General features: G+C 46.7%; 1 protein-coding gene across 6 annotated transcripts in view; it reads right to left on the bottom strand.

The window, feature by feature from the left end:
- Positions 1-455: 455 nt before the first annotated feature.
- Positions 456-27,864, bottom strand: part of SPATA13 (spermatogenesis associated 13) — a 328,520-nt gene continuing 301,111 nt past the window's right edge. For all 6 annotated transcript variants that reach the window (XM_057299639.2, XM_063595919.1, XM_034936461.3 and 3 more), the window contains 9 exons: positions 22,878-23,014; positions 20,766-20,945; positions 20,209-20,394; positions 17,981-18,160; positions 16,276-16,508; positions 12,620-12,749; positions 9,758-10,130; positions 7,016-7,090; positions 456-4,907 (listed from right to left, as the gene is read on the bottom strand). In XM_057299639.2, the coding sequence (XP_057155622.2) occupies positions 4,732-4,907; positions 7,016-7,090; positions 9,758-10,130; positions 12,620-12,749; positions 16,276-16,508; positions 17,981-18,160; positions 20,209-20,394; positions 20,766-20,945; positions 22,878-23,014 (1,670 nt within the window). In that variant the 3' untranslated portion in view covers positions 456-4,731. The remainder of the gene's footprint in view (positions 4,908-7,015; positions 7,091-9,757; positions 10,131-12,619; positions 12,750-16,275; positions 16,509-17,980; positions 18,161-20,208; positions 20,395-20,765; positions 20,946-22,877; positions 23,015-27,864) is intronic.

The following is a 27,864-nucleotide window of genomic DNA, read 5'->3' as shown; positions in this document are numbered from 1 at the left end:
CAAACAATGGGCTGTTGACTTAGCTCTTCTGAGCTGTTGGAGAAGGAAATTCTAATCTACCCACCCGCAAAGGGCGAGTGAGCAGGGCCACTAGCACAGCTCCTGTGGCAGGGCCTAGCCTTCAGGGGCAGTCAGAGGGCACAGTCTGTTGTTCTGTCTCCTCTCCATGATCCCTAGCAAAAGCAGCCCCGCCCCACTGCTCCCTTCCGCATCCCTCTTAACTCCAACCACTGACGTTTCTCAAGCCAGGGTGCCCTCCGAGGTTGCCCTCGGAGCCCCCCTTCTCCCACGCCTACCCAGTGGTTACATGGAGCTCCTGAATGGATGAGTTGTTGCCACTGAGAAGTCTAGGGACATCAGGGCAGCAGAGGAGCTACAAATCCCAGAAGCCCCCGCACCCAGCTCTCCACTTCCTCCTTTTAAAGGCTGCTACTCAAATGCATCATCAGAACGAGTTTGGCAAATGAATTTTAATATACAAAACAACAAATATAGATTCACAGCATTTAAAAAATCATTCAAATAACATTGTAAATAATTTTTTTTACAAAAAACTTCAACAAAAATACATATCAAGTTACATCAATCTTGTACACTATACTTTGGCTGTCAACAGCAAATTCCTCAGTTCAGAAGTCCCATTCTTTGACCTATACAGATGACACATCATCTTGAAGTTAATGAGCTAAAATGTTGCCCAAAGCCTTGCAAAGTAGGTTAGCGAGTCATACAGAATGGACACTAATATTTACAAAAAAAGATTAGAAAGATTAAAAGTATTTTCTAAATATAAAATGTCAGTGCCTGTGAGATAACAAAAGGCAACAATGTAAAGTATGTTGTAGCTAAGTAAACTTGTATCAAATATTTAAGCTTTTGCTTTTTTTTTCAAGATCAGTCATGTTCCACTTATTTTTCCAAAGCCTTTTGAAATCCACTTTCATTGCATCCTGAAAACAATGAGACTTTAATAGAACAATTTGCAGATTAGGTTATTATGGGAAAGCTGGGTCTGCTAGTAGTTTCACCTAGTTGACTTGGGTCCTCCATTTCTGGCCTGTGAGCTGGTGAAAGGACATTTATTCACACTTCTTGACACTCCTTTGAGGGACAATTCTAAGTTTCTTCTCTTCCTGACAAGTAATAGTGCAGAAATACTCCCCCTAACTCCAGGTAATTATGCTGTTCTATTCTGACTGGGACACCAAGTTGATCTGCATGAAGGAGTATCAGCAATTTGGCTTGCAGAGATTTCCACCTGATAAAATGCTGGTTCAGCTGGCTTTTACAAAATACTTATATTGTGAACCAAATTTTGAATTAAATGCACTTTGCTTTATGTCTAGATAACAGTCATGTAGGATGGGGGGATTTTCTGAATAAGAATGGCATCGGTTTTCATCTAGGCTAGGTATAAAAAGGCACAATATTCAGAAATAGTGTTTGATGGTGGTGAAATGTTTTCAACTACAAAATCAGATCTACAGTGGGAAACAAAAATCAGATCTAATGAAAAGAAACCATGTGGCTGGTATCCCAGGGAAGCTCCAGCATACTACCGCTGCCCTCTTTCTAGTCCGCAGGCCAAAGACAAAGAAATCTACTGCTCCAGGATTCTGCAAACATTCAATTTTATGATTTTATAATTGCTTTTAATCTACGGCAGGGTTTTTATATGTTTTAGGTATGATCACAACTGAAAAGGTTGCTTTTGACCCAAGGCTACTTCAACTATCTTCTAACAAAGTCGACCAATTCTGAAACGTGAAGAATGGAATAGGTGAAATTCATCAAAATGTTATGTCATCTTTTCTTTTCTTGGCCCATCTATAATATTATGTAATGTAAGGTTAAAAAGAGAGAAAGGCATAGAGGCGGGAGAGAGCAAGATTCCCAGTGAAATTCATACAGTGTCCATGGAGGAGGCTCTCTGTTCCCTTTCTTTCCAAGTGGAACATGTGACTCAAATCAGGAAGGAAGTTTGGCAAATGGAAAATGAGAATACTTGAGCCTTCCATTCTTGAAGAACTCAGGCATGTGGTAATAAAACCCAAGCCAGACATGCAGATTTTCAAGAAGTCAAAGGATGTTCTAGCCTTTTAAAAATGTTAGCAGTTTTCAAAATCACCTGAACATCCAAGTAGGATCCACCCAGGAGAGATCTTTAATCGAGTGACCCTCACACTCTATAAAACTGACAGGGGCAACGAACTGAACCTGACTTAACAAAAACACGTCCTGGTATTCATAAGTCTCTGTTAGGAAGTCCGTGGAGGTAGGTGGGAGCCGGAAGTTAGGGCTCAGCTGGAAAATAAATTAGGACTGGCCACAAAATGCAAACCATTTCTTCATTACCCATGAATAAATATTAGGAAATGGAAGTCCTAAGAATGACTCTTAAACTGAATCCTCACTGAAAATGTAACACAAGCAAATGATTCTCTTTACTTCCTTAAACTAATTCTCTTATATTACATTTAAAACAATTTGTTCAAAATTGCTGTACATACAAACAAGTCTAGCAGAGACCCCTACAGTTATTGCTAAGGTGTGCAGGAAAAGCATATTAAGTAGTTTCCAAAATATATCATTGTATTTTGTTAGTAAAAAGGTCAGTTCTATAAACACATCTAAAGTTGGAATGTCTGTTCAAGAAGGAAACATACACACACACACCCCCACACATGCCACAGGACCTCTCCAGAAGCTCCTTCCTGCAGCAACTTCCATCTCAGGACATGCCGAGCGGCATGATGGTCCACAGAAGCAACTCGGGCTGTCAGCCATGGGGCACCTGAACCCTTAGCAGTGCTGCCTGTAAGCATGTGTGCCAAGGTGGCTCAGAATGGACATCAGGCGTCACAGAATGTTGCAAGGGTCCACCTGAGGACCAAGGTTATGTTTTCTTGATGCATGATGTCACTCTCAGGAACGGCTCTGGATGTGGGGGGCTGCAGGGGAGAAGGGAGGTGCCACACACCTGCAGACTGAAGAATACACCTTTGTCTCTGACATCACAGACTTGTTTATTCTCAAACATGGGCCTGTTAGAAAAAAAAAACTGCAGGGATTGCATACAAAAATGAGCTTCTCATATAGATATCCATTAACAGTTTAACACAGTATCTCCTGTCCAGGGCACTGAGCGGGTTGAAAGGGCATCTCTCTTGCAGAGCCTGCCTTCTCTAGACATAGTTAAAAGTTATATCATGAAAATGTACAACATAGACAAAGAAAAGGAGATGATTATCTGCAGGTGTCAGCCTATGTGGCCTTTGTTAATAAAGACTGCTATCTCTAAGCCAAGATATTTTGTGAAGGTCTTTTTTATAAAGAACAAGTCCTCAGAAGCCTGATGACATGCTCATGTGACATGGTTATGCCCTGTTTGGCTTTATATGTGATAAAGGCAGCTTCTGATTTCCAAGAAGCAGGACTGCTTTGCCTGTCTTTGTGATTTCATTGCTAAGGACGATGTCAGGAGCAGTGCGGCTCTTTGAGAGTGCCTTCTGACCAGTGCATTTTCATATTCACTGTATCATAAATATTAGAGTAAATGAGCTTTTTATATTGCAAACAGTTGTTTGAATTTTTTTTTTTTTTTTGGAGACAGTCTCGCTGTATCTCCCAGGCTGGAGTGCAGTGGTGCGATCTCAGCTCACTGCAACCTCCGCTTCCCAGGTTCAAAAGATTCTCCTACCTCAGCCTTCCCAGTAGCTGGGATTACAGGCATGCGCCACCATGCCCAGCTAATTTTTGTATTATTAGTAGAGACTGGGCTTTGCCATGTTGGCCAGGCTTGTCTCCAACTCCTGACCTCAGGTGATCCACCTGCCTTGGCCTCCCAAAGTGCTGGGATTACAGGCATGAGCCACAGCACCCAGCCTTGCATAGCAGTTTCTTAGGTTACAGCATGTGGGCAAGATATGATTTCTGCTGGGAGTTACTCAAGGCGTGCAGGCAGAAGGGAATCCAACTCCGGGACAAAGCCAGTGTGCAGCAGGATTTCTCCCTCCTTGCCTGAAAAGCACTGGATTCTTGAGGATGCATAAGTTGCTCTGCACTGAGGACCCTGATGAAGGTGACAGATGCGTTTCTCTCCACTTTGCTTGCAGGAAGAGGAACCTTGCAGGATGACGTTTGCACTACCAGTTAGCATCTGTGTGGACACAGACGATGCCAGGGAACACCGTGGTCAGCTCCATGGCAGCTGTAGGTCCCCCAGTATTACAGAAGAGAGTAAGAGCTCAATTTCTAAGTGTGACCAGACACGTGCAGCATTGTGTCAACCCTGTCTTGACGGCATCCTTGAAAATCAAATGCAGAAGTGATCCCCTAACCTCATCACTCCTTAGGAACTGCAAAGCCCTGGATGCTGTGTTTGGACCTGCAGCAGGCACTTGCTCATCATCAGCAGGAGTGGCTTCAGCTGCTGCCTAATCACTCGCTTTAGAGCATGGTACTGGGTCCCACATCTGGGCCATCTCATAGCGGGTCACGGGTGTTTCTGTGTAGGATAAAGCTTTGTGTCATGACCGTCTCCTCCCTTCCACAAAGGCAGCTGGGTCTCCGAAGACTGAAGGTGATTCCAAGACCTTCTCTCCTTCATTGATCCCTAAAAGGAAGTTTTTATCACTGGGTCCAAGAAACTTTCCCTGGATTGAAGCACACAAGAAACAAAGACAGTTCTTCTCTTGACACCCAGCTCCATGGAAGCACAGCCTCCTGTTTTCATTTCCGGAAGGGGGTGAGCCTGTTGAAGGTGTGCCAGAAGAGCGAGGACTTCCTCTTGGGTTCCGCCAGGCCAAAGACCTGCTGCTGGGGGACGCTTGTGGGCATAGTGATGTGGCGCTGGTGGATGGGGTGCAGGCCCTGGTGCGGTGGGGCCACGGGGCACCTGTTGTAGCCTGACTCGGGAGGGGAGAGAGATGGAACAGGGACTGAGGGTCACTTGTTAACCAGAAAGGAAAAAAATAAAAATGCTGAGACTCCAAGTCCAAGTTCTCAGCTAATTCTTTTTTTTTTTTTTTTTTTTGAGACAGGGTCTTACTGTCACCCAGGCTGGAGTGCAGTGGTGTGATCTTGGATCACTGCAATCTCTACCTCCCAGGCTCAAGCGATCCTCCCACCTCAGCCTCCTAAGTAGCTGGACCTACAGGTGTGTGCCACCACGCCCAGCTAATTTTTATATTTTTTTGTAGAGAGCTAATTCTTAATTCACATTAACCAAAAAGAAGGTCCAGTAGCTACACTTGTTATGTTCAGGTACTCCGTGTGGAGCGTGACACAGTCTCTCTCACTGAACTCTCCCAAAAAGCCTCCAAGGAGGGTATTATGACAACAACTTGACAGGGAAAGAAACTGAATGCCAGGACATGCAGCGGGAAGTGGCAGAATCTGAGCCAGACTGACAGTCAAGGTGAGTAGCAATAAAATGCTCTAAATGGAAGTCTGGAGCTCATGCTGCCTTGGCCCAAATTCTTCTGTGCCATTTATCAGCTGGGATTACTGGGGAAATTATATGATTTCTCTATGCCTTGGTTCCCCAATCCCTAAAACGGGGATTACAGTACCTATGGGGTTGCTATGAGAATTAAATGAATTAATAGAAGTAAAGTGCTTAGAACTGTGCCCTCAATATCTAATCACTCTAATCAAAACTTCACCGGCATAGGTATTTTTAATCTGTGCAGAGGTAATTTAGAAGGTTTATTAAAATTAGCGATTAGATCAAAACGTAACTGTGTAAGTCAGCATGGCACGAAGAGCGTGGGCCCTGAAAGCAGGAAGGCCTTGGCTCAGAACCCGTCCCTGCCCCTGGCCTGCCAGAAGGCTCTCCCTATCTCCCGAGGTGGCAGGAAGGAAGAAATCAGATAACCCAGGCACAGCGTCCCACCCGGTGGCCACCTGTGAACGTCAGCAGTCCTTCCGTTCTTGAGAAGCCTGGCTGCTGGGCGAGTGACTCGCAGAAGATATGGACAGAAAACAATGTATTCTAACAAATTGATTTACTAGTCATCTGACATCAGAAGTGGAGATTTAAAAAAATTAATAACATGGGTTTTTCTGCCTTAAAGATATTTGTAACTTAGTGGGGAAAAGAAATTCTGCATTTGCATGGAGAAAGCAGGGGAGTGTTAAGTGTGGTTTGGGGAATCAGTTCTTCACTGACTAAAGGTCAGTGGTCTATTGCAGTCCTGGGATTCGTTGGTCCTTGTTTTTGCATTTGCAGTCAGGAAAATACCAAAAGAGATACATTTCATGGGGTAAATGCCTTTTAAAGTAGAAAGATGACTGGAATAAAGTTTCTAAGAATACAGTGCATATTTTTGGGGGAAAAATCCTTATTACTGAATTCCTGTTGGGCCAGATTATCTGCATCCTGTTGGGCCAGATTTGTGTGGACAAATCTTAGTGCATCAGAGCCCCTGGGTATGCGGCCTGGGCATCAGCATTTTTGAACAGCCTCCCCAGGGAATTCTAATGTGCATGGAGATTAGGGAATCACCGCCCTAAATCAGCGCATGTGTCTTTTTTTGTCTAACTCCTTGCCTGATGTACCGAACCTTTACATCTTTTTCTTAAACTAGACTATATCCAGCCTACAGCTGACAAGCAGTTTGGGGTTTGAGATTTTGTCCTCTCATGCCTAAAAGATGCAAGAGTCCTTGGTTTGCCTCAGACTGGGGATGTGCGTGACCTGGTGGCTAACACCATCAGCACTTGGGGGAGGGGAGCAGAGGGGCCCCAGGCAGGCAAGGAGGTCCACCACCCTCCAGCAGCCCCTCTGAAGGTTTCCTATGCCCACATTCCAATGGAAGCAAACACTGACGCACATTCAAAACCAAACAGAGGCCACCTTCACCTGCCCCCTGTTCTGGACCTGCCCTTGAGTTCTAACTTCTACTGTTCTCCTTGCTCCAAGCTGGTCACAGACTGACAACTTGGGGTATGCTCCCATTTTCAGGAGAATACTGATAAGCATTAAGGGGACAAAGCCTTCTCCATAACTTACCTTTTGACTTTCCATGTCCTGCCTTTTGAGCACTTAACATGGCAAGTTTCTTCTGGTTTTCTGAAATTTCCATTCCTGCATTTAGAAATAAATGTGATATATATTCAGAACACGTGGACATGTTTCAGAACAAAACTTGTATCACAGCCCATATCAGCATTGAGGTTATCACCACAACCTGAGACAGAGAACCTTAATCCTCAAAGAACCTGGACAGGTTGAAGATCAGAAAAGGGGAAGTCATAAGGATTATCGCCAAGGTGGCCATGTGATTGTCCTGCAAACCCGGACAGTTTGGAGAGTGAAATGGGGTGGTGCTCATGAGAATGCAGAATGTCTGTGTGAAGTCCGACGCTCCCAGGCAAATATTCACACAGGGTCATCCCAATTATAACCTAAAGGATGAGGCCCCAGAAGGAGAGGACAGAGCAAAGGGTCCCAGGGCGTGTTCACCCATACGCTATGAGAGCTTTGCACGTTAGCAGTTCCACCCTGAACAAAGGTACCACGTGAGTAGCAGGTAGCGGATTCTGTACCCCAGCTGTGCGTAGTGTGTGCCCTGAGCATTCCCTCACTGTAAAGTCCAGTAGCACAGTGACAGTGTACGTGTGCAGTGTGTGAACTGGGTGAAACAAGAGTCACTGGAAAGACAAGATGAGGCAACCCTTGGCTTCGCAGGGTGTGGGGAAGGAGAAGGAAGGACAGAGCTGAATGGCCAGGGCTGGGTGCTGGGGCCCTGCCTTCTCCCACGGGAAGCCTTCCTCCTGTAGGCAGGTACTTGCTCCAGCTTGGCAGAGCTGACCCAGGCCCTGCGTCTGCTAACTTGCACTGCCTGGCTCGCTCCCGAGGCTCCCTCTCTACCTCTGCCCACTCTGCTCCCCTGGCCCTGATTCCTTCACATGCCCAACATCTGTCCCAGACTGTCCTGACGTCAGGCTTAGGCTCTGTACGCTGGCCACCGGGCTGTCCCTGCCTCCAAGGCCCTCCGTGTCCATTCTCTCTGATCTGCTACCTGAAGCATCTACCCACACACATGCATCAAGTACGAGGGCTGCCAAAATATTCGAGGCAAGGAATGCATCCAGTTTTATCCCACACGTGCCAGTTCACAGACTTACTGGCTCAGGAGTGCCTCAGTCATGCACTTGCGTCTCTGAGCACTGGCCATGGGGAGCATTACACGGCAAAGGGCACCACATCAGGCCCCTCCTTTCCTTTCTATTGAGAGACACTGTTGAAAGCACATAGGATGCCCCCACTAAATAGTGCCGTCTTCGGGAATCCAAACACTCTGACTTACAGATGACTTCAGGGCCTGCACTAGACAACATCATATGACGAGTAAAACTAAGATTTTGTGGCTCTGTCATTTTGCATTTTAGTAACTGTCATCTTCAAATGAATTCTGGGCACCAGAGTGATTAGCCCTATTCCAATGGGGTCCCAGAGTCTGCACCAATAATCTATGGCTGTTGCTGGGAATCAGATTTCCTCTTAGTGTAAAGGACACCCTGACACTTGGTGTAAGGGGCTGCCTGTGATGTGGGGAGCTCTGTATCTTGGAGTGGCCCAAGTCCAGGCCAATGTCTACCCACTGAGTGTTTCTAAGTCGATCCCTGCTTCCGTTTTAGCCTGACCAACTTGTAAATCCCTCCAACTCTACTGCAGAATCTCACAAAACCTCCTGTGGGTGAGACCAAATTCTGTAGCCAAGCTTAGAGCCAGTGGCTGGGGAGGACAGAAAAAGCACCTCCTGGTTTTTAGTCCTGCTGTCCTCATGGCAGTGGGCAAGGATGGGGAGGGGCATATGCTGGCTCCCCTCCGTCCTGGACCATGACTTTTGAGGGCTGGGCTCACTTGGGCTGCAGAGATGAATATCCTTCACTGTGGCTCCCTGACTTCCATTCAACAGATTGTGCTCAAAACCCTAAAGAGCTTGGGAGGCAATGAAATAGAGGCTCAGAGACTGTGGGTGCTGCCATCATTAATGCCAGGCATGGCAGCTTCAGTCTCAGGGGCCACACTGCACCTCCAGGTCAGCAGAAGCTGGGAAGACAAACCAAAGAAGTACAAATGTAACACTGGGTGTGAAGGACCACCGCCTTAACTGCAATGGACGATGCGGCATCCTGAGTTTCATAGGGAGAGATGGGAAGCATGAGGGCAGGCTGCTGGGTGTGGATCAACTGTGGCAGTGAGGCACACTGAAGGTATTGCACAGGCACAGCCAAAGGGGAGGCCTCCAGAATCACGTGATACTTCTGATAGCCTGGGTGATGGTCACCATAGTGGGGTTCCATCTCTGGGGTCACACTGAACTGGTTTTATTATTTATTCTTCATACCCTGCATGTGGCATCCAAAGTGCTGGATTTAAATGTTATGTGGCCACAGTGCAAGAGTGGGCCAGTTCCATAAGCCTCAATTTTCTCATCTGTAAATTGGGTATAATAACAGCAACCACTTCATAGGGATTTAATGAGACAATCTCTATAAATGGGCCACAGAATGTCTGGCACAAGGTAAATACTGAATAAATGTTGCCGGTAGTAACTACATCTGACATGGTCTGTCTTGTAAGTACATTCAGAAGTATTTAGGGTTTGCAGATCCCTTGTCCTTTCCCCATGGTGGGATTCAGCTCTGAGGGAGAAGGCTGGGCAGAGCAGGCCCATGGGAGTGGAGAATGAAGCTATTACAGCAAGCAGAGGCAAAGGTGCCTGCAGGGCCAAGGGCTGCTCACCCATCTCCTTGTCCTCTTGCACCCGCCTCCTTTCATCTGCACAGGCCTGCAGCCACCTTGCCTTGTCTTCTTGTTTTTTGGCACAAAACAAATAAACCTCGTCCGTGGTCCTACTGACGAGCTTGAAGGCATTTTTCACGCTGAGGTTGCAGTCCTTGTCGCGCCCATCCCCCAGGTCCACAAGCTCCATCTCATCCATGTCCAGCCGGCCCTTGTAGTACAGCATGTCCCTGCGCAGCAGGTCCTTCTTGCAGGACACCAGCTGGTGGTCAAACAGGAAGAACGTCCGCTGCTGGCTTTTGCCTTGCTTAGTGATTTTGGTCAGCTCCCCAGAATGAATCAATTCTGAGCTTCGGTCTAAGATATCCAGTCCCTGGAAGGATGAAAACACATCTTAAGACCTTCCAATTCTACCACAGCTGTAGTTCTAGCTACTTAAGAAGCCAAGGTGGGAGGATCGTTGAGGCCAAGAGTTTGAGACCAGCCTGGGCAACATAGCAAGACCCCATCTCCACATAAAATTTTAAAAATTAGCCAGGCATGGTGGCACACACCTGTAGTCCTAGCTACTTAGGAGGCTGAGGCGGGAGGATCCCCTGAGCCCAGGAGTTTGAGGCTGTAGTGAATGGTGATCACGCCAGTACACTCCAGCCTGAGGGGCAGAGCAAGACCCTTCTCTCTAAACAACAACAACAACAACAAACAAACAAACAACAACAACAAAAACAAACTCCCAATTTGGATTCCTTCAGGTGTTAGGATATGGAAGAGACTCCTAACACAGAATCTTTCTCAGACTTTCTAGGTACCTGAGGCTGCCTACCACCTGTCCCCATTCACAGGTGGTCAGGGCCTCAAAGGTTATTTGTAATAAACCTGGATTTATTGGTCTCCTGGTGCCTGAAATTTCTTCCTTTTCTTTTTTTTTCCTGCTTACTAGAAAAATGTGACAGTGCCTCTGTGTTAGCTGAGGGGTCTTCCTAGCCTGAAGCCTCTGGTAAGAGGCATGCTGAATTAATGGAACCCAGTCAAGATCTGAAACAGCAGCTGACCCAAACGGAGCCTCCAAGAGTGAGAGCACGCAGGCTTATATGTGAGAAAGCATTCATGCAGGGGACACAGTATCGTGATTATGGACCTGACATTATTTGTGTTGAGTATATGGCAGCTCCCTGGAATTGCAACTTGTTCAGGGTCATAGAAACAAAAGGCCAGATGATAAATTGTCAGCAAGAAATTAACTTCTGACAAATTATCCCCTAAATGTCAGCGTCCAAAATCAAAAAGAAAAACACACTTTTATTATATTTAGGTTGAATCTAATCCAATGTTACTTTATGGTATTTGGTATGACAATGGCCTTTGTTAAATAAGATTTGATTCTCCCTTAATCCCAGTCATACACAATATTTTTTGGAGGCAAAAGAGCCTGACTCCAAAATAGTTCTTCTATTTACTTGCTCAGAGCAATTCCGTGCCCTAGATTCTTCACTGACGAAATAAAAGAGTTGGACTCAGTGTTCTCTGAGATCCTGCCCGAACTCCAGAAGTCTATAAGGCCCTTGAAATGTACGTGTTTCTCTCCAATTTTCACCACCTATAGCCTATTTCAGTTAAAAACCTAACTTCTTGCTCCAAACTTTCTCAGTCCTCTGGGAGAGTGAGTTCTGACCAATTAATAGATGTAAAATCAACATAGCTTGGTTAAAAACAATCTGAATGGCATCTGCTTGTTGTTCTTAATTTAATGGCAGTAGAGCACAGTGATCACCAGCACGGACTTTGAAGCCAGGGTGCCTGCTTGGGTTTGAATCCAGCTCTGCTACTTTTGAGCTGTGTGGTCTTGGGCAAGTTATTTAACCTTTCTGTGCTTCAGTTTTCCCATCTGTTAAATGGGTATAATAATAGTGCTTACTTCATAGGATGGTGTAGAGGATTAGATGAGTTCATATATGTACAAATGGCTCAGACCAGTGCCATTCAGACATGTGGTAAATACATACAGGTGCTAACTATTGTCACTGTTTTTATGAATACAGAGAGAGAGAGAGAGAGAGAATTTGTTGGACCATTATTACAGGCATTGTATTTGTAGTTTTTCCTTTTTTTTTTTTTTTTGAGACAGAGTCTTGCTCTGTCACCCAGACTAGAGTGCAGTGGCACGATCACGGCTCACTGCAGCCTCAACCTCCTAGGCTCAAGTGATCCTTTCAACTCAGCCTCCTGAGTAGCCAGGAATACATGTGTATGCCACCATGCCCAGCTGATTTTTTTTTACTTTTTGTAGAGATGGGGTCTTGCCATGTTGCCCAGGCTAGTCTCAAACTCCTGGGCTCAAGTGATTCTCACACTTTGGCCTCCCAAAGTGCTGGGATTACAGGTGTGAGCCACTGTGCCTGGCCTGTACTGTTTTATAAAATGCTCACGGTAGCCTATGAGGTAGGTAATATTTTCCTCCCCAATTTATAAGATAAAAAAATTAATCTTGGCCAGATCATACAGGATTCACATGTGGGCAGGGACTCCAGAGTCCCCCATACTTCTACTACTATGTTATGTGGCTGCAACTGAAATGCCCTCTACTGTTCCCACGGTACTCCCTCTATGAGGAGAGAGAGAGGCTCAGCAATAAATTAACTGCAGATACTCTTCAGATTTTATTTCTTATGGGGGTGGGGTATAAAATAGTCGACAGTTAAATTCAACAGTATGCCTCGAAATACATTTACCATTAATGGTATATATACCATTAAAGCCAAGAATATAAGATATTGACCACAGGATATTAAAGTGCATCTGCACCAGATCAAAGGTGCGGGAGGGGTGAGTGGCATGGGATCATGCGGGGTGCTTCCCACTTACCTCCCAGCCCACGATGGACACCTGCCAGCGAGCTATCTTGTCGATGCTCTCCAGCTTGCGCTTGCGCTCGTTGATCAGACAGGCCACATTCTTCATGGCCTCATATGCTGCCTTTATGTTGCTGTAATCACTGCAAGATGGGAGGTTAATTTTAATCACATAACATGCACCTTACAAATGAGGATTGGCAAAATAATCCACTGGGGCGCTTCTTCGTATACGAATGCTCTAGACAAAGTGACATTTACGTCATAGCCGCTGTTTCCCTTTTTCTTGTTCCCTTGTGAATAGACTACAGTCTGCATAGATTAAGGGAGCTGACCCAGTGCAATTCAGAATTCTTTGGAATAAAAATGTTTTCACTCATTTCCCAGAAATTACAATGAATGACAGTAAATGCCACAAATAAGTAAGTTTTAGTCACGGTGACAATGGGTGACTTTCATTAATACAGAAAGAACAGTCTTTATTATGGCTCTGATACTCATATAACCACTCTTGCTATATAAAGTACTTTAAAAATCACTAACCATTTTCAAGAGTGACTATTTGCTCTGAGTCTTCATCTTTTATGCTGTTCGGGAAAGGACAGGAGAGGACAGGCACCTGAAGTGGTGAGTTACGGAAATGCCAGTATGGCATTCGCCTCACCAACAGAGCTTCCTTTCTGGTGCTTTCCGTCCACCACAGTCACGTCAAGCTAAAATGTTCTCCCCAGGAGGTCCCCACTCCCAAGCCCACTAAAACTGTAGGCACCGGAAAAGCAGAAACTACAGTTTTAATCTACACACAGGCTAGCACAGAGCATGTCCAGTATCTGCAAGCTTCCCATTCAGGTTTTGCTCAGCGTTAATAATGCGGGGCCACGGAGACCAACCATCCAGCTAATGAGCTATATTTTCCGTTTTCCTGTAGCAACTTACAGCACAGACAGGGCCACTCCATCACAGCTGGAATGAATTAGAATCCTCCTGAGCAGCCATGGGAAAGCCTTGAAAGCAGATTCTATTGTCTATTTACCAAACACAATTCATCCCAGCTCCTGTGAAGTCCCCAGACACTGCCCACCAAGCAGACCCTGCTGTCTTCAGAGACGCCCATTCACACTCAGAAGTGGGGCAGAGAGCAGGAGCAAGAATGACACCAGGGGCTGCCAAAATAATGGGCACAGAGCCCCCAAAGAGGCCTCCAGCAACGAAGAAAGGGTCGCAAAATAAGTTTTTCTGGACAAAACTAAATTGTAATGGTTTTTTTAAAAGAATTTTTGCTTTGTTTTACTTAAGACAAGGAAATGGACTTTCTGTCATGTCAACTAATTTTTATTTTGAAAAAACCAAAATCTGCAAATGCTCTTGGTGAAAAATGCCCTTAAAGGAAGAAAATCAACTACTGAAGAGTGAGGTGTGGACTTCTGGACCCAGCTTTCCCATCTCGGAAGGTACTAAGCTGCCTGCCCACGTCTTTCAAGAAGTCTTTGCTTCTTAATTTTCTTATTAATTGTCTTTGGCTCTGACTCCTCATCATGCCATCAGGACATTTTCTTAAAAATGTCTTTGAAAATCTGTAGAAGGTATTTACAACTACAATTTTTTTTCTTCAATTTTGTGGCTCTCTTGACTTCCCTGTTTTTTTTTTTTTCCACTGAACTTTTCTGATTTCCCCATCAGAAAAAGAAAAAAATATATAGCTCTCTCTTCTTTTATCTATTTCAATGAACTCCTTTTTCTAATTCCTTTAGTCCTAACTCTTTAGCTAACACCCATATCTAGTGTCTATTGTTCAGTGACCTGCTCTTATTCTTTACTTTCCAATCTAATTGTAAGAAGGCTCTCCCCACACCCTCGCCCTTTTTTTTTTTTTTTTTTTTTTTTTTTTGAGACAAAGTCTCACTCTGTCACCCAGGCTGGAGTGCAATGGTGCGATCTCGGCTCATTGCAACCTCCACCTCCTGGGTTCAAGCGATTTTCGTGCCTCAGCCTCCCAATTAGCTAGGATTACAGGTGCCCGCCACCATGCCCAGCTAATTTTTGCATTTTAGTAGAGATGGAATTTCACTATGTTGGCCAGGCTGGTCTCAAACTCCTGACCTCATGTGATCCACCCGCCACGGCCTCCCAAAATGGTGGGATTACAGACGTGAGCCATGGCGCCCAGCCAGAAGTTTCCTTTTTTAAGTCTGTCTCTCCACAGGAGTTCAGAGGCAGAGAGGACAAAATAATGATTCACTCTCCACTCCCTGCAGGAAGATATTTAGCTGCTGAAACCCAGAACTGTTGTGGTTTGCCATAGAAATTTCCTCCTGGTACAATCCCTTCCCTCTTCCTCTTCTCATTAGGACCCTTTGAGATGACCCTCTCCAGAGCTGCAGGTGCAGTTAAAGACTTTGTGTCAGGGGCATGGACCCTGTTTCGATTCTCATCTAAAAGAGTCAGCTTTAGCCTAGACCCTTGCGCCCCTGGGTAGCCTGGCTTGGAGCCTGGCACACAGCAGTTGCCCTATGACTATCCTGTCCCTGCTGGCCAGGTGAGAACTCAGAATTAGCCAAGCACTGCTACCTTGAGGTACCCAACAGCTGGGCTGTGCTGTGATGACATTTTCCCATGGCATGGAAAATGGGCATGCACATTCCAATGCTGAATGGGTGACATGCCTAATGTATAACCACACAAAGGCTTCTGTGCATGCACAAAATGATGGTTGGCTATTAAGGAAACAAAGGGTAACTTTTGGCTCCCCCAGAAGAGATCATATGGCTAGGGAACAAGGGCGTGAGAAGAATCCAGAAACAACCAAGGCAGATAATAAAGACAGAGAGAGAGTGTATTTTGTTGCTTGTTGTTCAGGAGAAGCTGAGATTCAAACAACAGAAGTGTGAGTAACAAGAAGAGCTTAGTCAGGCACCAAGGAAGCTCGAAGGGAGATGCAGCATTCAGGTAAGCATGGAAGGAAGCCCTGTGCTCCCAGCAGGAGGGAACAGGGAGAAGACCAGCGAGTTGGCACCCTGGTGGGTAGGGAACGGCTCAGGGCCCAGCGGGTGCCCAATGCCCTGGTCTTCTCAGCCGCCCCATATGGGTTTGCACCCCTGATAATCCACACCCTTTTACAGTTCAAGCTTGTGTGTGCCCTCACCCCTTCTAAATAGAGAAGGGGTTGCTAAATAGAGACTGCTTAACAACAAGTAACTTTAGGTAATCCATTAGTAAGTAACGTTTCTGTCATAAAGAATCCTGCTCTGAGCCGAGCTGCTGTACGTCAACCTCAAGGGTACAGGAGAGAATGAGAGTTATGGCTTTCCATTCACACTGGTGTGTTTCCCTCAGAAACCGTCTTTACTAACTACTGAGTACTCAAAGACGTTTATAAAATACAGGTAAGCAACATAACAATACAACAAAAGCCGCCATGCACTCGTGGCACAGCTCACGAATGGCCCTTGTGTCTTCATAGCTCTAGGACTAGATATTCTGGAGGCTCTTCAATCACTCTATTTCAGTAGTTAATTGCACACATTCTAAACAACCTGAAAACTTCTCCCATGGAGCTCCCAAAGTGTTAAGGCTGACACTGAAGCCCACCTATCACTGCCTGGAGTTAAGAGCTGCCTACAGGTAATGGCAGCAGTGCTCTCACCTGTGCCCCTTACCCATGCCCCTCACCCGTGTTCCTGTGTGGTATACTTGAGCAGCTCGGCCAGCTGCAGCGGGTATTTGCAGATCTTCTGCACTGGTGTGAGCAGGAACCCGTCGATGGCGATGTCAATCATCTGCTGCAGCAGGCGGCAGGCTTCAAAGAAATGTCTGTACTTGCCCTGCTTCATGAGGTTGGCGAGCTCCAGGCAGGCGCCCGGGTGGTTGTTGCAGTACTCGGAATAGATGGCAAAGCCCTCTTGCTGGGAAGGAAAAGTACAGCTTCGTCAGCTTCTGGGGTGCCTCTGGGACATGACAAAGACAGGCATCATCCCAGCCCTCTCTAAGGGACACTCCTAGAAAGGAGGAAGATGGACTACTGCAAGAAGGACAGGGCATGAAATCCGCTGGCACCCAAGCTGCCCTGCCATGGTTTCCGCAAGCGTTATCTGGCCGGCGAGAAGGGGTGCTTCAGCAGGCTCCTGAGGGGGTTGGTGATGAGGCTGCCCTGGAACTCAGCACCCTGGTCTCTTTCTAGCCTGCCTCACGCTCATCCTGGAAGGTGGGGAGCAGGGCCTCTAACGTCCCCCTCCCACAAATTTTTTCAACTCGCTGAAAACCATGTATGCAGTTTTAATCGTTGCTTATTCTTTGTGGTTTACAACTAGTCTTGTCAGGTTTTCCTCAAAAATGCCCATTTCAACACACCTCTCTTCCCAATTCTCTGCCGTCACCCTGGCTGGGCCCGCCAAGACCCCTTCCCTGGTGGCAGCAGTACTCCCCTGTCCTCACTGTGAGACTTACCTTCCTCAGGCCACCACCTGGCCTCCAGCCTGTCCTAAGCTGGCTCCTGCAGGAACCTTCTACACAGGCCACACAAGGAGGCCTGTGACAATGTCCCAGATATGCCCAGGTCACACATGGGGCCCAGCCTCCAGCTGACTAACTTAACACAAAAACATTATGCCCAGCCACTTAAAATCTATCTGCCCCAGAGGACTCTAGACAGCTACTGAGCCCAGCACCCAGGAAGTGAAGGCGTGGTGAGGCTGTCATTGTTATTATTATTACTCTTACTGTTCCCTAGTTATTTGGGCTGGGACTAAAATCTTCCTCTGAAATCCTTTAGCGGTAAGTAGTAATAGTCAATCATAAGTTAAAAAATGATAAATGCATGTTATCACAGGAAGGTTCTGAGGCAGTTACAGTATCACAACCATGCGTCCTGGAGCCGCATGCCCGGGTCTGCCTTCACAGATGCCTCTAACTGGTATGTGGTCTTGGGTTACTTACTCTCTGGGCCTTAGTTTCCTCATCTAGAAAGTGAGAGATAATCATATCTACCTCATAGCAATACACAAGCTAATATAAGAAAACCCTGGAAACAGTGCCTGAAATGTAATAGACACTTCCTGGATATTATTAGGAAGGACTCCATAGTTCTTATGGCATAACCCTTAGAAATTTTTAAAAAGTAATTACTCCAAATGTAACCCCCTAATTCCAGACTACATAAAAGGATTTTGAAAAAATGAATTTGGGACATTTAGACAAGATTAACTATATAGATTTTGTTTATATGATAAGCATATAAGATAGAAGAAACATCTCCTTTCTATGGAAGATTCATCTAGCAAACAAACAATAAAACAAAAGAGACTCCTGTTTTTTGTGGAGATGCACTTCAAAATTATGTAAGCAGATGTTATTAATAATGAAGTAAAGGGTGACGCACATTTTGAAGAAAGCAAGATCCTATTTCACTTAAGTGAGGTTCCTCTTTGTTGTACTGTTTCTCAAGGTCTTTCAGAAACTTTCTTTGGAATTTGTAAATATCTTCAATGTTTCCAAAAATAGTGGCTAGCTGCGCAACGGTGAACATTCCTGTGTGCTTGCGGCACTGTCGGATATAGCCCTGCAAAATACAGAAGTAATACTTTTTATTTGGAAATCCAAATAAATTATTTGAATAGTACAGCTTTTGTAGGCCTAAAGCCATGAACTTGGAATGAATTTTAATTAAAAAGACTCTATGAGTCTCTGATGAGGTCATCGTACTTCCATGACTGCAATTTGCCATAGGTGTTTTAAAATAAAAAGAAAGCAAAAAGGCTCATGCGGTTGGATTTAGGATCCAATAAACCATATAATGTTTTCCAGAAACAAGTTTCAAATACCAGAGCTCAAAAATTGGTGTCGTCACGTGTTTTTCCAAACTCTTCAGATAATCATTCTCCCAACCCTAATTCCATTTCACAGCCCAGGAGACTTGTCAAATGCAGAATGTCACTGCTTGCTGAATAGCCCATGCAGCTCTGTGCACTGTTCATCAGGGCAAGGATTCCTCTTACCCAAGGATTCCACCAGCACCGCCTTTCTATGGACAGCATCAATCGTGGGTCTTTAATCTGAGGCTTGCACTAATTATCTATGTGCAACACCATGGCTATACTATAGCTTAGGTAGGAGCTAGTGGGATAAGAAGAAAAGGCTGTACATACATGTAACAGCTAACTCAAAAAGAGTTATCATGACATTCAGTAGAATAAACTGACCATGGAGTAAAACACATACCAATGACTACTTGGTATGAATTTTAACAGGAAAACAATATAATGTAATAGTTCAGAAAAGGATAGGTTCTGGGGCAGACTGCCTGGGTTTAAATCCAATCCCACCACTTAACTTCTCTGTGCCTTGGTTTCCCCATCTGCAATGGGGGCTAACAGGACCTGCTCAGGGGGAATGCTGTGGTAGCTGAGTTAATCCAGGTGAGGGGTGACAAACAGTCAATGCTCAATAATCATGGGCAGTTCCTCTTATTTCCCTAAACGACACTGCAGACCTGCTTCTTTCGCCACACACTCATACAGAACGAGATGGCTGGCACAAAGAAGATAAACACTGGCATGTCCACACAGCTGGCTAATCCGATTAGAGAACGGGCAGTTCTCTGACTTCAACTTGTCTTCAGCACTGAATGGTCAGCGTTGAACTGATAGTACAGATATCAGCATTTACAGCTAGGAGAGCCCTAATGAGCAGACAGGGCGAACAGCAGTGTAGTGTGATGCTCGTACACAATCCATAGAAGCACAAAATACCACAGGAAGACAAAACCTTTCAGGTGCACTTCTACTAATGACAAGTTCTCTGAAATCAGGATAAGACTATAAAATAAAATTTGTTGCCAAGTAGAATAGCATGACAATAGAATATAGCCTTTCATATGACCAATATAAAACCAGCATTTTTTCCCATCTGTGTCTAAATGACTCAGGATCTCATCTGTCAGTTGGTGATTAGATGCAGCGGGGTTGCAGATAGTGACAAACCTTTGACTCTCTGTAAAATCAAGTGAGGGTGTTGCCTTCTATGAAAGCCATTCTTTTCAAATAATCTCAGGAATTAGGTCCTGATAGAAATAGTTGTAGAGTGCACTTAAGAGAGGGGCCGGGCACACTGGCTCACGCCTCTAATCCCAGCACTTTGAGAAATCAAGGCAGAAAAATTGCTTCAGTCCTTGAGTTCGTGACCAGCCTTGGCAACGCAGTGAGACCCTATCTCTATTTAAAATTTAGAAAATTAGCTGGGTGTGGTGATGCATGCCTGTAGCCCTAGCTACTCGGGGGGCTGAGGAGGGAGGACTGCTTAAAGCCCAGGAGTTTGAGGCTGCAGTGAGCTATGACCATGCCACTGTACTCCAGTCTGCGTGGCAGAGCAAGACTCTATCTCTAAGAAAAGCCTTGTCTCTGAAAAGAGACCCTGACTCTAAAAGACCTCCACCAACAGCTAGGACAGCTGCAGCACTCAGACTTAGCAGTGCAGACAGCAGAGGCGGAGAAATGAGCATACATGTGGGAGCCTGATGGGGGGGCGGGGGGTGGAGGTGGGGAGAAAGCCCAGGCACCTCATGCAGCCTCATACTGTGACCCTCAGTGAGGTCCCAGCCTGGCGTCCCACCTCACAGATGTCCCTGAGGTGTTTGATGTACACCCGCTCGGTGTCCATGATCTCCCGGATGACGTTGGTCCGCATCTGCTGCTTGTTCTCGCAGTGTCTGTGGCGGCTCTGGCTGGCCTCCTCGTCCTGCTCCTCACTGGGGGTGCTGCTGGAGTTTTCCGACAGCTCTTCCTGATTCACTCGCAACTGCAACCCACACACAGGGGACAGGTGACTTGGGGCAGGGGAGGGCAGCATGGAGCAGAGGCAGGAGACCTCCCAGGTTCCTACTTTCCTGTGACCTGTTAGGAAGGCAGCCTGGCCCTCGCCTGAGTCTCATGGCCTCAGCAGGGCTGCGGCTATGCCAGCAGGCACGAGGACCACAGAGAAACACCGAGCAACTCGCTTGCCTGTCTTTAACATTTTTGCTCCGACCCAGCCTAATTTCTTACAGGTGTGACTTGCATGTCAGATATCAATTACAAAAGAGCTGACCTGATAAAAGGCGAGTTCTGACCTGAAAGGATCCTGCAGCCCCCCCAGATACTTTGGAAAAGCTGCAAGCACCCCGCACTTACTCTGACGAAGCTCGCGGGGAACCAGGCTTCCTTATCTTCACTGCGGCCCCACCACCAGTCCTTGTTGGAGGCTTCCAGAACCTGGATGACATCCCCGGCTTTGAAGCCCAGTTCCTGGTCATCCATGGTCACATGGTCCCACAGGGCTTCTGCGCAGACCACGTTGCCATCACTGATCAGCTGAAAGGAGACAGTGGGGTGCGCTCAGCATAGAGCACGAGTGGGCGGGATGGTGAGGGAGCCACTAGGTGCACTCTCTCAGGGTGACACTGGTATCCTCTCACTTGGATATGCTGGTGGCATTTGGTCCATACTGACTATGTGACTGGTTACACAAAGAGAACCCAGGAGAACAGACTAAGAAAAAACAAAGTCAGGAGGACATCTCTACCTGCTTTTAAAGAAAGCGCTTAAACTGGGCGTGGTGACTCACACCTGTAATCCCAGCACTTTGGGAGGCCAAGGCGGGTGGATCACCTGAGGTCAAGAATTCAAGACCAGCCCAACCAAGATGGTGAAACCCCGTCTCTACTAAAAATACAAAAATTAGCTAGGCGTGGTGGTGGGCTCCTGTAATCCCAGCTACTCGTGAGGCTGAGGCTGGAGAATCGCTTGAACTCAGGTGGTGGAGGTTGCAGTGAGCGGAGATCGTGCCATTGCACTCCAGTCTGGGAACAAGAGCAAAACTCTGTCTCAAAAAAAAAAAAAAAAAAGCCAGATGTGGTGGCACATGTCTGTAATCCCAGCTACTTGGGAGGCTGAGGCAGGAGAATTGCTTGAACCTGGAAGGCAGAGGTACAGTGAGCTGAGATTATATCACTGCACTCCAGCCTGGGCAACAAGAGCAAAATGCAAGAAAAAAGGGAGGGAGGAAGGCAGGCAGGCAAGCCCCTTTTTAAAAAAGTATTAGTTGCTCACTTAGCAGCAGGTCAGTTATCTAGCAAACTTGAATTCTGAAATATTTGCTCCAGAAATGGTTTCTGGCAGCCGTACTAGATGTCACAGAGCCAAGCCTACTAAAGTTATGCATATATGCTATTGGAAGTCCCTGACATCTCCCTGCAGTGTGGATCATTTATACTTTATTCACAATTCGAGTAAGTTTTGCATCTAACTTTATACTTTACAGCAACTGAAGAGAACATAGCATGATCTTGAGATCGTTAACAATTAAAAAGTCAGGAACAGATGTGGCTCCTCCATCCACTGGCCACGGGAGCAGGTGATTTTGCACGTCTCCTTAGCGCCCAACGATACACATCACTGGCCATCTCAGTAAAGACGCTGACTCACTAAGGAGTTATGCTCCACACGTTCTGCTCAAGAACGCCAAAAGCTGGAGGTATCTTCCAGAATGATTTCCTAAAAAAAAAAGCTAAAGCTGCAGGGTGGCCAAAGGAACACCAGATTTGGAGGGAGAAATACATGGGTACCTCCAGCTCTGCCATTCACCAGCAAGTAATTAGACATCTTTCCTCAGAGCGTTGATGAAAATGTGGATAATAACCATAATGTCCGCTTCTTAGATCAGTTGTGAGAATTACACGAGATAGTGGAGGGGAGGGTATTCTTTCATCAAGTGGAAAGCACTGGCCGAACACTGATGGGGAGCTGCTGTTCCTTACCTAAAAAGACGAGCTGCCTCTACCCAGAAAGCTTAATCCCATATATTTTCCTGGATGAGGTCAGAGAATCACAGTGTTGTTCTTTCTTTATTTTTGAGATGGAGTCTCGCTCTGCCGCCCAGGCTGGAGTGCAGTGGTGTGCTCTCAGCTCACTGCAACCTCCGCCTCCCAGCTTCAAGCAATTCTCCCTGCCTCAGCCTCCCAAGTAGCTGGGTTTACAGGTGCGCACCATCATGCCTACGTAATTTTTTTGTATTTTTAGTAGAGACAGGGTTTCACTATGTTGGCCAGGCAGGTCTTGAACTCTTGACCACTAATGATCCACCTGCCTTGGCCTTCCAAAGTGAATCACAGTGTTGTTTTAATCAGAGTTCCAGGTTTTCGGACATGCTTAGTAAAGAAGAACTAGGGAACAAAGTCAGAAGTGGTTGTGGACCCTGAAAATCAGGTATTCCGTATCCACTACTGTCGTGTGGAATTCCAGTACCTCATTGATGGCCAGCTGCTCCCCGCCGGGCTGCAGGTACCGAGGGCTGGCCTGGCAGAGGTCTTCATAGCTGAAGTCCTCCTCACTACCGTTGTCATCCACTAAGGCAGAGGGCTCAGTACCTCCATCTGAAGAAACTAAAACATATAAAACAAAGGCATGATTTAAAAGACACAGCTAACAAGATTTTTTCATATGATGAAAAAATTTGGTAACATACTCCCAAGGGAAGGTAATCATCTGCATCTTACTCAGAATAAGAAGCTGTTAGAAAATGTCTACATTACTCCAAAGTTAAGAGCTGCAGTTAAGTGTGACATTAAGTGAGAGGTGGAATGTTAAAGAGTGTATTGCCAACACAATACCATTTGCAGAGTGAAGACCATCAGGGCATTATGTGTAATTTAGTTGGAAGTCTGTGCTCCAAACTGGATATTAACAACATAAATATAGATAACAATGCTGCCAAGCAATGTGCTGGAAAGCTGAGGAGGTAAAAAAGATGAAAAAGATGATCCAATATTCTGCTTCCATCCTTTATCTGCAAGGCAACAGTATTACTAAAACCAGTACATCCCAATAGTGTCTTGAGTAGAAACGTGCCATCATTCTTACTCTCTGTACATATTTGAAAGGCTTGGAACTCAAAATATGAGAATGAGGAATTATATAGTACTTTTACCAGAAAAGAGAGAGAAAGATCTTTTAAGGATGGTGCAGCTTTTTAGATTGGCCACCCTGGTAGTCAGATTTTCTTTCTTGGGAAAATGAGTCACCCTTGGCAAAGCCAACAATCTGTCACTGAGCAGTCTCTTCTTTCAGACTCATGGCCTCAGTACTCCTGTGCAAGTTCAGGGATGTCTCCATCACTGTTTCTCCACTTGATCTTAGCCAAAAGTCCAAGAAGCAATCTATCACTATTTTTTCCAACGGAATGACTGTCAGGTGCTGGGGACAGAAAGCTATACAACAGATGACCCTTGTCTTTAAGGGGATGCAATAAAACCCGAATTCTGATGACTGCAGCCAGGAAGTGGAAATATAATAGGGAGAGTCCGAAACAAGTGGCAGGATTTTAAAGAGGAAGGGATCCTCCCCAGTCAGGGAAAGGCTTCCTGGAAGAGGAGCAGGCGACTCAGAACAGTGCGATGGCCCGACTGCAAATCACAGGTGGCTTGATTCGAAGCACATGCTCCACAGACTCCCCGCACATCTCATGAAAGACAAGACTGCAAAGATCGGGGGCACACAGAAGGGCCTCACAGGCTAGAGTTCATCCTGGGCTGCTGTTCCAGGGTTTGGAGAAAGGAAGCCACAGGACCTAAGTAGAGTCCCCTCATATGACAGAAAGAGAAGAGGTTTTAGGGGCACAGAGGCTGGTCTGAATTCTGGTCCTGCCCTTCTGTGGGCATGGGACCTAAATCAAGTGACTGCATTTCTCTGAGCTTCATGTCCTTCTTTTTGAAGAATCAGGCCACAGAATGCAGGTGAAACTTTTAGCATCCTTGACAAGTAGCTGGAACTCCACAGAGAGTGCTACTGTGGTGATGGTGTCCCGCACGATGAGGGCTGGGCTAATGACAGACTTTGCTACGACGTGGAGGAAGAGCTGTTGGGGCAGAGCCTGGGGCCAGGGAAGCCAGCTGGGGAGAACACAGGTTAGTGGGAGTGGGCAGCAACAGGAGCTGCCCGAGGAAATGGCATCAGGAACTGAGATCCATGTTGGGAGGCCAAGCTCGTGCCTGCAGCAACAGAGATACAGTCAAGGATGTTTTGGAAAAATTCCAAGTTCCCTGGAGATTTAACAAAAAGCAGAAGCCTGAGGGAGAAGCTGGTGTGCCAGCAAGGACAGAGGGCTGGCTGAAGGTCGCCCTGGGATGGTGCTCCATGGGCTTGCTTTCCTCAAGGACTTGGCAAATCCATGTTTCTAGTTACTTGACTAGAAAAGGATGGGTCTGGTTTCTGACTGAAGAGTTCTTTCTTGGGGAGATGTTTTATATTCGGATCAATCTAACCTGCATTTTCTATGCACAGCTCATCTTACCTGCACTGGCCATGTGCCAGGTGCTCGGCAGACACACGTCCAGCCCCAGACCCCCACCCCCCACCATCGTGCTTAGCCTCCTGCTCCCCTTATGCCTCTCCTCCCTTCCCTCCCCTCATCACTTCAGCCACACTGCTGTCACAAGCAACCAATTCTGTAAATAGAGCCCAGGAGTCTGGCACTAGAACAATGATAAACATGGAAAAAGATCCACAATAATGGGGGTAATCAACACTGCAGAAGTAGTATTTCATGTACCAGCATTTTAGGTCTTCCTTGCCAAGCACAGACAGGGCTGTCATGATGAGGAGGAGTTCAAGCTCATGCACTGGTGATGCACGGAGCTCTTGAAGCAGGACGGAGGGAAAGCAGGATAGAGGGAAAGCAGGAGGGTGCTGCCAGCGGTGCCTCTCCCAGCCCGGCCCCAGCCCCTCTCTCAGACTGTGCTCAGGCCACCTCCCACCTGGCAGCCCCAGTCCTGTAAGCCTGAGCTCTGGACACAGCACCTGTGAGTGGTGCCCACTGAGCTGGGTCTGCTCATGGGCTCTGGCTTTCCAATTGCTTCCCCCTCTGCCTGGGGTGCCCCTCTCAGAGAAACCCCGACATCTCAGCCACTATCACCTCCTTTCCAGAACCCTTCTGTGATTCCAGGGGAACCAGCTGCTTACGTCCATGACAGCACACGCCACATTGAGGCATGGCCCATGGGTCTGCACCTGTGCCCCAGCCGTGAAACCACCCAGACAGGTGCGCTGGACACCGCGACAGCCAGGGAACCTTGGAGCAGCTGACAATGGAAGCCAGGGGAGAGCTCTCAGTGTGGACAAAGTCAGGGTTCCAGGCTCTGAGTGCATGGTGCCAGTCACCCTCTACCCACCTCCACTCCCCTGCCTGGGCCCATCCCCAGTTTTGGTCAGGAAAGGTCAGGGCCTGTGTCTGTGAGGAAAAAGTGAAAGTGAGCTGTCTAAGAGACCAAGAGACGGGGGTGGGGGAGTGTGGGGGAGGAGTAAATTCCTGGGCCTAAGCACAAAGCCAAGAGGCAGAAGAAAGCGCTCCACAGCCTTGGTCTTGCCTTCTGGGCCCTAGCTTTCTTACCTGCTCATTAAAGGAGAGGGGACGGTTGCCAGGGGCATGGCAGGGCCTGGCGCCTCAGGAGAAGGGAGTGCACCCTGGGAGCACGGGTGGGTGGGCAGCAGGGAGCCAGCTATGCATGTGTGTACCCATGTCTGTCTTGCTGGGGGTGTGGCTGGAGGCCTTGAGAAAGCCAGACATGTGCTGTCTGAGAAACACTGGAGCCTGAACAACGCATGGTGACTGTTTCGTTTTAAATGTAACTTCTGCTTCCTATGCTAGGCCAGGGTGCGTACAGGCGGAGAGCAGGAGGTCACCTAGTCTAGTATGCTTTGCTGGTGTGTGAGTTTAGGGGTGGGTTGGGGGATGTCCTGAGGAAGCAAATCATTTTTTTCATGGATGAGTATGTTTTAGACTCCAAGGGAAACAACACTGAAGACAAAGGCCTTCTCTAACCCTGGAGCGGCTGCCCAGACCACGAGGCCCAAGAACTGTGCTGCTTACTGGCCGAGATATCCTGATGCTCCTGGGTGAGGAGCATATACACAAAGTCTGGGTGTCTAATGCCTAAAGCAGAAGTAATCTTCCAATTTTAGCAACCACTGATCTGGCACTGTCTGGTACCAATAGCATTTTTCCTTATCAATTTAAACCGTGGTTGAGCCAAAAAAAAAAAAAAAAGTGCATCTCAGTAAAATAAAGGCATTGGGGCTTCCCACCCATTGCACAGCTCTGAAAAATGACACTTTCTCCTCGAAGAACTGAACAGTGTTTTCCAAGGGAGAATTCTTTACCATGATCTAGCTATTGCTGTGAAAATCAGTAAAGAAAGAAAAAAAGCTGGTTGTAATCATGTATAAATTCACAATTAACAGGAGTCTATTGAAAAGTGTTAGACCTTTACAGGAGGTACCAGGAGAAAAACCTCTGGACAGAGACACGGACTGGAAATACTGACTGCTCTCTGAGTTCTTCATAAACACTTAGCAAAACAGCTCTACCGGGGGTCGTGGTACGCACCTGTAGTCCCAGCTACTTGGGAGGCTGAGGTGGGAGGATGGCTTGAGCCTAGGATTTCCAGTCTGCAATGAGCTCTGATTGTACCACCAGACTCCAGCCTGGGCAACAGAGCAAGACTTTGCCTCAAAAGAAAAAAGTAAAGAAAAAAGACAACTCTGGCTGAGGTTAATCACAAGAGAGGTTTCAACAGCAACTGTTTCAACATCATGGATTAGCAGTTAGCGACACTGCGGAAGCAAGATGGCTTGAAGCGCTCATGGGTCGGCTGACTCAGTCCTGGCCAGGAGATGGGGGGCAGAGGCCAGGGGCAAGAGACTTGAAACATGGACGAGGGAAAGTCATGGCGCCTGGAGTGAAAATTCCTGGGTGAATGTCCTTGCTTCACTAACTTCCTAACTAAATGACCTTGGTGCAAGTCACTTCAGCTCTTTGAGCTTCAGTTTTCCCATTTGTAAAGCAGGCATTAGCCTGTATGTTTTATCTATTCAGAGGTTATTCTTCCACCTCTCACATCCCACGACCCACTCACTGGCAGGTCTGACTCAAGTTCCTGAAAGTGTCCAGGATCTGGCTACCTCTTACCCCTCTGCCACCATTCAAGCCTGGGTCCCCTCCCACCACTTAAGCCTGGGTTCCCATCCAGCTTTGGGCTCCCTCCAGCAGCCCCTCCTGGTCTCCCTGCTGCCACCCCTGTCCCCGGCAGGCCATAGCTGCCAGAGCGATGCTGCCAAACCATTCCTAGACTGGATTGTGTCACTCCTCTGCTCAGAATCATCCACAGGGGAGACAGCCAAAGTTCTTGAGACCTCTCCCCAGATACACTGTGCCTCCCACCCCTCTCCAACCAATGGG

This window comes from Pan paniscus, chromosome 14, assembly GCF_029289425.2.
Source record: "Pan paniscus chromosome 14, NHGRI_mPanPan1-v2.0_pri, whole genome shotgun sequence".
Taxonomy (NCBI): Eukaryota; Metazoa; Chordata; class Mammalia; order Primates; family Hominidae; genus Pan; species Pan paniscus.
This window is presented reverse-complemented; position numbering and strand designations above follow the sequence as displayed.